At 39.9% G+C, this 11315-nt stretch overlaps 1 protein-coding gene across 1 annotated transcript in view; it reads right to left on the bottom strand.

The window, feature by feature from the left end:
* Window positions 1–7817: 7817 nt before the first annotated feature.
* The window catches only part of CNTNAP4 (contactin associated protein family member 4), a 1902933-nt gene continuing 1899435 nt past the window's right edge, over window positions 7818–11315 (bottom strand). Inside the window, exon 24 of the mRNA XM_078675664.1 lies at window positions 7818–8245. Within this exon, the coding sequence (XP_078531790.1) occupies window positions 8052–8245 (194 nt within the window). The 3' untranslated portion in view covers window positions 7818–8051. The remainder of the gene's footprint in view (window positions 8246–11315) is intronic.

Genomic DNA, 11315 nt, shown 5'->3' with positions numbered 1-11315 from the left:
TCTCCACTTTTTCCTTATCTTCCTTATCCCTATTCTCATAATATTGAGCAGTGGCCAATATCTGAGCAGTGGAAGAGACAGCCCACAAACTCTCCGATTGCTTTAATTTATGTGATAATTCTGGAAGTAAATTAAAAACAAATTTGTCTACGAACAAACGTTGGCCACCTTCAGTACTCATATCTTGCCCACTATGGTCGATGAAAGTCTCCTCGCACCGAGTAAAGAAGTCGGAGACACTTTCATCCATCTTTTGCTTACACGCCGCTAACTTATCCCAGTTAACGCGCACCGCGGGCATCAAAGTTTTCATCAAATCAATTATTTTTCCAGGCAATTCTGTAATCAGGACATCCGGTTTGGCACCACCTACTTGTCCTGCATCCGCAGCTGTAATGGCTGCCCAATCACCACCTAAAGCTGCCGCATGATCCTGTCTACGAATCTTGGTCCGTATTGCTTGTGGGACTATATTCCCCATAAGTAAGTCAATATCCTCCAAATTCATAATACAAGCGTCAACAGTCTGAGACAGCTCTTTATAATATCCCGCAGGATTCTTACGAGGGTCCGGTAAAGACTGTTTGAGTGCCAACACTTCTGACCTTTTCCAAGGGTCATGTACCCATATACGCTGAAAATGAGCAGGAACACTAGGAACATTACCTGCTTGAGGAACCTCATCTCTCCATATTGGAGGGACTTCTCGCATTGGATATTGTGCCGTCTTACGTTGAACCGCGGGATCGGGCTCATGAGAATTTTGAGAGAAAAGGGTAGATCGAAAAGCAACAAGCTTCTGAACAGCATGCTCTACAGCAGGACCCACAATAAGTCCCTTATCAAATTGATCCTGTATTTCGAATAAATCCTGAGGAGGTGAGTCTAGATCTACGTCTCCTCATTCTTTAATCAGAGTATTACACATAACATCAAATACGTATCTCTGTGTGGGCGCGTTCCATTGCAGAAAAGTATCTAAAATATCACGTATACTATACTGTACACGACTCATAATCCAATTATAAGCAAGAGAATCTAATTTAGTCCGTTCTTCCAAATCCGGAAACTGACTACGAGATTGCCTCCTAGACGAGGCAGGAGAGAAGAAAAGAGGTCCAAGAAAAGGTGACAAGAGACCTGAAACAGTGTCGACTAAACGCCGTCGAGCTTCAGGGGAATCTGACACTAAAACGGGGGACAATGTATTCTGTAAAACCGAAGAAGAATCTGTAGCAAAGGAAACGGCAGACGGAGAAGGCTGAGGCACAGGAGATTGGGGTACCGATATCGCTGGCAAAGGGGGTGGAGGTGGAATCACAGGGACAGGCAACTGTGCAGGAATTACAGCAGCTGGATTAACAACAGGCAGTAATGGCGGTGCATTAGCACCTAACACATAAGGCGGAGGTAATGTCAACAAATGGGACATAAAAGAATGGTCATCAGGACTTTTATTCTTTGATACAGTAGGTAATACAGGATAGCATCTATCTATTGCCATACGATGTTGTCTTTCTGACACCTCAATCACCTGATCAGCTTCGTCATTTTTAAATTGTTGGGCAGCCTGTAGAATCAACATACTCTGCTCTTTCTTATCTTTCTTCATTTGCTTAATTTCTTTCTGTTTGGCTTCCTTGCGCCATAGGCGAAAGGAGTCAAACATTGCCGGCCGGGCTTTTCTCTTGAATAAAATTGTTTCTGAATTATCTAATATATCTGGCTCAAAAGACCCATTTTGTGGCCATTGCAAAACACCGTCTTTCTTAGTGTATCGGATCCATGTTTCATTAAAAACTATAGGACCCAGACCGTGCTTTGAGTAAAGTTCGTAAGTAGGAGCTCCAACGGGAGGAATCGGACAAGAATCCTCTAGTCAGGAATCCGTAGAACAAGCAAAACAACAACATTTCTTAAACTTACTAAATCCAGGCATTTCATAACAAACTGGACTTCCTTACAAACGTCAAGGGATTTTCGGACAATAGAGTCACAGTACAAAAGTACTTACCCCTTGGCTTCGGTTAGCGCGCTAATCGAATAACACATACAAAAACAAAGAGAGTGGGCGCTACCCACAAATACTTAACTAAATGCTTTTCTCACGCCAACAGATGTCCGTCTATCGTCTTGCGATACCAATCATCACCAAAGGGCCAAGGCAGGGCGACAGTCAGGGCAGCAGTCGTCAGCAGCCGTCGGGAAGGAGTAGCCGCGCTTCAAAAGACCTTCGGTCCACTTCGACATGCAGGGGTCGCTCACGTGGTTCGCGAAATCCTCCGGAATTTTCTTGCGAAGCTCCTCACGACTCTCGGGCAAACTACTACCGCTGAAGTTGCCCACACGTTGGGCCGCCAATTGGAGAACCCGGCCTTATGAGCCAGGCGGCGCAGGGCACGCCTAAGATCTCCGAGTTCACCTGCCTCGACCGACAGAGACACGAGACACTCTGTTAGGCGTAGAAAAGTAGTTTTATTAGCTGCAGCTAGGCACAGTTATCTATGAAGTACCACACAGGTAGGTTCTCAAGAGACTGCCCCTTCAATCCGTGGCGCACAGTCTAATATACAACACAAGTTTACAATGACAACTCCCAATATACACAAAACTGACAAATAGGAATAGTTCGAAAACAAGCTATCGGATGTCTAAAACACACCCTCCTTTCAGACCCCGTGTGCTCTCCTCCCATCAGGTAATCAACACTAGTGCCCGTAATTCAATTTGCAGGTGGCAAAACATGTGTAGAATGCTTCAAAAGAAGGGCTATGTAACAAGAGAACACACAAAGAGAATAGGGAAGGCCAGTTAAATAAGATGAGGTAGAGAAGAATGGTGGGACCCAAACAGTGGAGTAAGTCATGGATTAATCAGTCTAGACATGGCTTTGCAAACTCGGCCGGACCCTGACATCAGTATCGCACACAAGGACAAAGGTTGTTCTTCAGCGAGAAAAACATGAAGCAGCTGAAAACGGCAGAAAGACCATTTTACCGCGTTAGCCGTGCTGCCTGAGTGAGGCAACATAAAATGGCGACTAAGTGCAAAATGGCGGCTGTAGCTAAGCGGGGCCGAAAACCACGTAACCTCACATGACGCGTTTCGAGTACAAGACTCTTTATCAAATGCCACTTGCTGCACAATATATACAATATATCTTTCTAAATGTTTTTGCATGTGTTAAATGTCAAAATAATGTAATGAATGTAAAATGTGTTCCTACTGGGCTTTCATTAATTTCATTGCTACATTATTTTCTGAGTGTTTGTTGCTGTGCTTGTGGTTGGCCATGTATGATGGTTGTCTGATTTAATCCAAGGGTGGGCTGGAGTACATGGTGGCTGTTTTGACACTTTTAGGGCTGTAGTAACTTTAGAACTGCGGTTTTTGAATAGCAATGATCTTAATGTTTTGTGTGTTTGTGATCGTATTAGCATGCCTCTGCTTACACCCATCTTTATATTTCCTTAAATCCCTCCAATTTATTAGCAGTTACTCCTTATTTGACAACCACTCTGCTTGGTCCCTCACAGATTTACTACTAATTATGGAAAAGACAGGAAAGGTAGAGATTGAGATCCCTGCCCACAGGTTTTTGACTTGCATTTTGTGATAAGTAGTACTACTTTAAATACAATTGCAATTTGTGGAACAGGCTTTTATGGTGCTAAAATTAGCTTGGACCAAAGTAAAGAAGTGCTCTGTTTTTTAGATCTAACCCTGAACATACTTACAACATGAAAACACTTTTTTTTTCTTTCAGATCTGCCGAATAATTTTGCCGAATAATTTTGATTTACAAAAAAGGATTTAAAACGTGGCTATTTTTGGCTCTTCTCCACATCTATGTATTCACCTGCACTTTATTATATATGATTGCTTGTCTTTCACATGCTCTTGGAGCTAACACCAAGACACACTGGTTCAGTATTGCAACAGTGCTGTACAAATTTCTGAATCTAAAGTTGATTTTTTAACTTACCCTTCAATGTTCACCCTTTGAGCTGTGGAGTCTTCCATGTCAGTAAGTTTGCACAACTATTTTACACTTACACCTTCGCACAGATTAGCCTTGCTGCTGAAACTTGGCTTACATACGATGAGCTTACAAAAACAGTCTCTGGTTATTAATGTGTGGTGATTTTGAGAGATCAATTACTGGTCACATTAAGATTCTGCCTGTCAGATACGTCAGTAATCCAATTTCCTTAAAGGGGAACTTTGGTAATTTCTGGCAGCCTGAATGTCTCTATGAATCACAGAATTTTGTGACTGAAAGTTCTCAATTTTTTCAAAAATAAAATTCTATGGGGCAGATTTACAAGCCCCCTGCAACACTTTTGAGCCGCCAATGCATCACTTTTTGTGACGCAGCGGCAGAGTAAACAATGTGCCATTTTGCGACCCATTTACAACGTGACATATCTAGGGAGGTGTGTCCCCTTGTAAAGCTCTGCGCCACATTATATCTGTGTCAGGTATAATGTATGCAGGGTAGGTGTTCCCACATGGGAAAGCCTCGTAGAAGTGATGCAGTGAAATCTACAAGATTTCACTGCGCCACTTCTAGGACGCCACTGCATCAAAACCCTACGCCTGTTTGGAGTAGGCGTAGTGAATGACACATTGTATTAGGATTAGGCTCCCCCAGGCATTGCTGGAGTGGTGTTGTGCTTGCGACACAACTCCAGCAATGCTTGTCTTTTGCGTTGACAGATGCAGCAAAATTTCTGATGCATCTGTCAATCCTTGCGCCATGGTGAGCTGCACTTTAAATACGGCGCATCCATGGTGGCACAATGGTTTTGCACGCAGGTGCAGGGAAACTGATGCATCTATACAGATGTGTCAGTTCCTTGTAAATAAGCCCCTTAGAGCATGATTGAGAGTTTAGCGGTCAGGTACTCCATCATAAATGTTATCTTGTATGCCGTATTAGAAGTGCATTAGGGTATACTGCACATGTAATAAGGAAGATGGGTTGGAAGTACTCATGCACAAAACAGTAAATAAGCCCCTTATTCAATATTTGTCAGAGATTGAGAGTGCATTTTAGTGTTGATTTCACCTGAATATCAGATCTATATCAAACTATTTGTATATCGCAAAATAACATTGTAGACTTTAGTTGTAATATATTTGTGATTCCTTTTGATTTCTTTCTAGTGCGGTACTAATTTCTTGTGTTTTTCTGTTTTTTAACTAACATTTAAAGTTTATGATTCATTTTTTGGTTATTCGTATGTGAGTGCTGTGACTGCCCGAGGTATATTTGTGATGTAATTGTTTGCTATCAGGGTTTTATAAGCGGTATTATTAACTGACAGTATTACTTGTATTTCATTCATTGGGTGCCTCGTTTACACTTTAACTAACAGCTGAGGATCAAATGTCCGTCTATGTTATTTTGAAAAAATGATGTTCATAAAATAAATATAAGACGATCTTTTATAGCTGCATGTTTCCCGGGACCCATACACACATCTTGAAGGGATAGACTTCTTTATTGTGTTGAATGAGTTTCAAGCCTACTTAAAAAAAGATTTTATTCAATATAAATAGTAAATTCCTTATTTGGTACAATAACTATTACGCGTATCATCCCTCGTGGTAACTCGTTCAAACAACGCAAAAAAGTAGACACATCAATACCACTTAAATTCTTTATTTAAAAAAAAAAATCTTTTTTGCTCAGTTCAAACTGTTTCAGCTCTACACAAACATTTTTGTACATTTTCCATCCTTTTATTTATAAAATTAACTTATTTATTAAAAGACAAAAGCTAAATCGTTATACTTGGTTAAACATGGGGCAAAACTGTTTGCAGAACAGTTGCACTGGTTCCATATTTTCTTGATTTACACACTTTGGTTGTTATATTTTGGAGATGGCCAAATACATGCCTGCAGATAATCAGATTTGGGGTCTCAGTCTTGTGTTCTTTGCCCTCATGCAATCTCCGTAGAAAACAACAGAACATTTGCATGACATAATCTGGGGACTTAATCTATGACAGAATTGCATGGGTCAACTTGGATACAATTATTTTTCAAGGAAGAGTTGACTTCTCCAGTCAGAGCTCCTTTACTACAAAAGCTGAAAAACATAATGTTGTGAACAGAGCAACGATCCAACCCGTTTTGACACCTCATTCTTGTTCATTAGATGTTCAGAGGCATGGTCAACTTAATGTAAGGAAGCAAAAAGAGGTTTTTGACTGGTGGTCACCAACAAACCACTAACCTTAGAGGTGCAAACAGCACTGAACTTCAATAACGTGAAACGTGCACAAGTTCATTGTCATTTGCTAAATAATGATAGATGGCTTATTGTTGGGTGCAGGCAACATAAAGTGTACCTCTTACATGTCAGTCTGATGTGAATAGAAGTAACCTGAAAAATATACCTTTATAAAAATGAAAACTTTTAATGTTTATATTTTTAGATTTCTTATGTCTAGATTAAGAGGACTTAATTTGAATGCATATAGCTAGTCCTCGATTCAGAGCCTGTGGTGCTGCACTCATTTTATAACATTTGATCTTTCTTAGCAACAGCTAGGCAAACCTTTCTGTTTTTCTTCCTTTAAAAATCTATTTTTTAAGGAAAATCCTACTATTTGTTTCCAGATTCACTGTTCAAAATGCTGCAGGTGAAACTTCTGTTCAATGCTGTGTGACATTGGCAAGGAGGTAAATCAGACAATTTGACCCTGTTTCTTGTATAAGGCTAGATATTCTCCTTCCTCTTGCTCGGAGGGGATAGGATATGTTTTCAGATTCCAGCAGAGTGAGGCTGAACCTTTTCCCATGGTCTTCCTAGCCATTGCACATAAGCAAACATAACTGCATGGATATTCACTGATGCCAATTTCGCACTCCAACGAACAAGCCACCTACTCACTGGACACAGGAAGGTTTCATGGGTGTAAGATGTAAATAAGAGGTAAATGACTCGGAATTGTGACTAAATAAAATGCACACACACAAATAAAACGCAATGATTGTGCTGTTCAATTTTCTGAGCATAGTTCTCCGGACTCACCACTTGAAGTTCTCATTCAGAGAAAAATAGAATTCTAATGATCTTAATCAAATTCTGGAGCATTAATTAATCAAAATAATAAGGATTGCTCAGCATCCCTTTGTTGGCTGATCTCTGGTTGGTGTTCAATGGATTGTGATACCATTCATTGAATGGTCCTGTCGAAGGGTCCATCTGTTGATGAGAACCTAGTATAGCTTTCTTTACTCAATCCTGCTTTATAACAGCAACTATCAGTAATGAAGCTGTTGAGTGCATCTTTCTCCGATGATATGTGGTTCATATTGATATCTGCTGTGACATCATTTAATGATGGGACCACTTACATGGCCAGCTAATGCAAAGAAAAAAACGTTCTCTTTACTCATTCCTACATCAACAGCAACCACCAGTGAGTGATGTGATTTCCAGCTCATCCCCTTGTTTGTTTATGTTTGATTGGAGTTCATACCTGTTCGAACTTATTAAACCATATGGTCTCCTTAAATGTTTCAGTGTCCAGAGTCTGCTACAGAGGTATTTCAATTAAATAGACGAGCAAAGGTCACACTGAAGAACACAACAATAGTTTGTCTTTTAGGGTGTACTGCACCCGTCCATATTCAAGGTTTACCATCAGGAAAACATCTTTATTCACACGTTTTAGAAAGAGAAGAAAGGGCCTTGGACATCATAACAAATACCTTATTTCAAATTGTATCACGTATGCATAATAAACTGCAGCTGTAGAAGGTCACATCTGAACTGTCAGAAACTACAAACAATAAAGTTGTTTACAATACCTTATTTACTGTTACATAAAATGCATTTTATGAAAGCTAAGAAATGCAAGTATTCTATAGAGACCTCCTAGACCCAATCACCGAGACTGAAAGTATGCAGTGTAATACGTCTCAAAATCATTGTTTGCTCGAGCGCCAGTGCACGTCAGTCCTCGGGGGAGCCCAGGCTTAACAAGAAAGAGTCTGACTATCAGATGGGTAAGGAAAAGAGAAGGCATCAATCAGAAGAAGTACTCTTTCTGACTTTCATTGATTGTGTTCTGCATGCTGAGCTCCGTCTTCAGCGCTGTTGCTGCGATGTTTTCGTTCTCAGATCCTTTGGCCTCGCTGTTTTTGTACGTCCCTTTCTGTTGATAAATGCGCATGCTGATGGCAGCTATGCAAAGCAGGACGAATATCACCACCGCAATGACACCTGGGGAATAACACAAGGGAAACAAACGAGATGGTAAACAAGAGGACGTGTACGGGTAGGTTTTGTACAGTTGGGCTCAGTAAAAGGTGATGTACATAACACAATCATATATATGTCACTGTTGAGACCTCACGGAGAGTCATTCTTTGGTATCGATACACAAAAAGGCCATTCATTATTTTTGTACATTTAATTATGAGATATTTTTGTATAAGAAAGGCGGCACTGATTAACAAGAAAGAAAAATACTTGGTATGACATGACTGTATTGAACTGAAGGAGTTATCAATTAATCGATTAGGCTCCCGTCTCGCTATTGTTAATGCCGTTCTTATTAAATGATTTTAGAACTCTTAACCCCGTGAGATTAATTTGTTGAACTTAAGAGGCTGATAAGCATTTTCATTTACAGTGACCCCGTATTTCAAGAAGGAAATATAGATGTGAAATCTAGGAAGAAACAATTTTCCCTCAAGGACTGATTTTAAATTCATAATGTTTTTAGAGTTGTAGATTTGTGAATCAACAACAAATCAATAAGGCCCAAAACTAAGGTTCCTGGTTGGTGCAAACATATCAAAAGGCCTTTTTTATATTTGTTTACTATTGTCTTTGTAACTGAAAATAATTTGCAAAACATTGTGTTGCAGCACAATTATTCCAAGTCCTGGGTGCAATGAAAATGAACCTGTGAATCCAATTATTTTAATGAACAAGTTACTATACTACATGAGTCAATGACATCATTTTGCATCTTTAGTAAGCATTGCTATATCAAAACCGTTAGCAAAATGAATGGAGTCTTTATCGGGACGGCAAGATTTCAACATTGTTTTCAGTTACAAATCAGATTTGGAGTAGAAGGCATCATATTTCTACCTTCCAAAAGGGTTTCATGACTCAGGAATTCTGCAATCAATTAAAGAATGTGTTTTCCAGGCTGGCTGAATAGATCGAAGCAAAGTGGTCAACGAAGATAAAGAATATAAAGTATGGAGTTTTGCTTATAACTTGTGGTCAAAACAATGTAAATTGGAATTCAAGTAACATTTGTGGGCACTACCCCTTACTACGTTGCATATGGTGATTGACAATGATGAGTAAGGAATAGTTATCGAAGTTTTGATGACAAATGATGAAAAGAGTTGATTATATTTTGACCGAATAATTAGAACAAAACAATGGGAAGATGTTCAACTAATTTTGTCTCTTCACAGCTGAGAGGATCAACAACATAAATAATGAAAAGGAGGTAGCAAATACGCTTTAATATAAGTAAATATGGACTAACTTGATTGATTTATTCCGGGTTTGTATAGGAAAAACAGTAAATAAAGGGTTCTGATTGGTGTTTAGAGCAGGCATTCTTCTTCTACCAGAAACTTGTTTGAAGGCTTGTGCATAAGTCACACCTGGCACCTCACCAGTGAATTGGATTTTTAATAAACAATAAAAATAGTGATTGACTTAGACCCACAGCTTGCTCCACACTAAAGACTGCAGAGTTATGATTTTATTCTGAACTTTAGTTTTTCTCACAGGACCCTACTGCCTTTTTTCAGTAAAATAAATTTTAGGGGCTAGTCACTGTAAGAACATCCCAAAACTAAATTGTTACCTGTACCTCCTTTAAATATTGTAGAGCAGATTTTTCATATTAACACGCAACACACCAATACCACTTGCTGCGCTGCACTGAGTTGAGCAAAAGGGAGAGCGCAGGTATGCGCCATATTTACCAATATATGCCACATTCCTGCTCTCTGCCTGTGCTGCTGCATAATCTGCTGCATTAAGCCGAAGCAGGCACTCTTGCACTGTGGTAGGTACATGCCAAATCTAAATTCTTACATGTACCACCTTTAAATATTTGGGGACAGATTTTCATACTATCATGCAATGCAGTAAGACAACTTGCTGCGCTGCAATGCAGTGCATTGCATGAAAGGGAGAGAGTAGAAATGCACCATATTTACCAAAATGCTGCAACCCTGCTCTCTGTCTGTGCTGGCGCATAATCTTCTTTATTTTGCTAATGCAAGCACCCTGGTGCAAGGGTGCCTACCTTGTAGGCAGGATTGTTTTGTTGCAGAAGGAGCACATTCCTGCACAAAAGCAATCATCAGAGGCATCTACTCTTTCTAAGTATTCTGCAGGTAAAAGAAAGTTTGAAGATTCAAGTCATGCTGATCAGAAGCCCAGTTACATTGATCCAGAATCTGGATAAATTGGTCAAGAATCCAGTTATAGAGAGAAATAGGCCACTTGTAAATGTCTGATATCTCCAGATTTGTAATTGACTTCAATGTCTTCCGTACGTGATTGGATTGCTCATTCTTCATCCTGTTCTACCTCAGTTATTTGGTGTACATTAAATTAATTCATATTCATAGATCGGACATCAGGTTATGATTCAATAATCCACAAAGGATAACGTCCATCTGGTGATAGTGATGAGCTATGCCCACGTATCTAGGTAGATTAAACACTTGGCTCTGTCCAGTATGAACTATACTCACTGGGATGCCATTTGATACTTTCATGTTTCATTTCTAGTTATGTATTGAATACTTTTCATTGAGTTGACAAGGATTAGAGCAGAGAAAGTCACAGAGAAGGGTGGGCTCAAAATGGTTGGTTGTCTTTGACATCCAGCTGAGCATGTTGTATGGGAAACAAGTAGCCTTGCGCAAAACAGCCATTTTCTGACCCATTTCAGATGTTATCCCTCATGCTGAAACCTGGTAGCTAGTCTCACCTAACACCCTTACCATGCACTGCAGACAATGAGGAAGGGAGGAAGAGAATCTCCCCAAAAAAATTCACAGACTAAGCAACTAACACTCACCATTCCTTCTTTATTCTACCACTGACTGGATTGCTTACCTATACACATTTGGCAAAATGCTGCCATTTTCCCAGACAAGCAGATGCTCATAGATCTGCTACAGGTAGCACAATGGACAAGCTTCAAGTAGCATGACAGCATTCTCCCCATGGCAAAGACAAAGCTGAATACTGTTGACTCATCCCTACCCTCCCTTCTGGTTCAGTCACTCCCACAACCTTC

Source organism: Lissotriton helveticus, chromosome 2_1 (genome assembly GCF_964261635.1).
Source record: "Lissotriton helveticus chromosome 2_1, aLisHel1.1, whole genome shotgun sequence".
NCBI lineage: Eukaryota > Metazoa > Chordata > Amphibia > Caudata > Salamandridae > Lissotriton > Lissotriton helveticus.
Note: the sequence above shows the minus strand (reverse complement) of the source record. Positions and strands in the feature narration are given on the sequence as shown.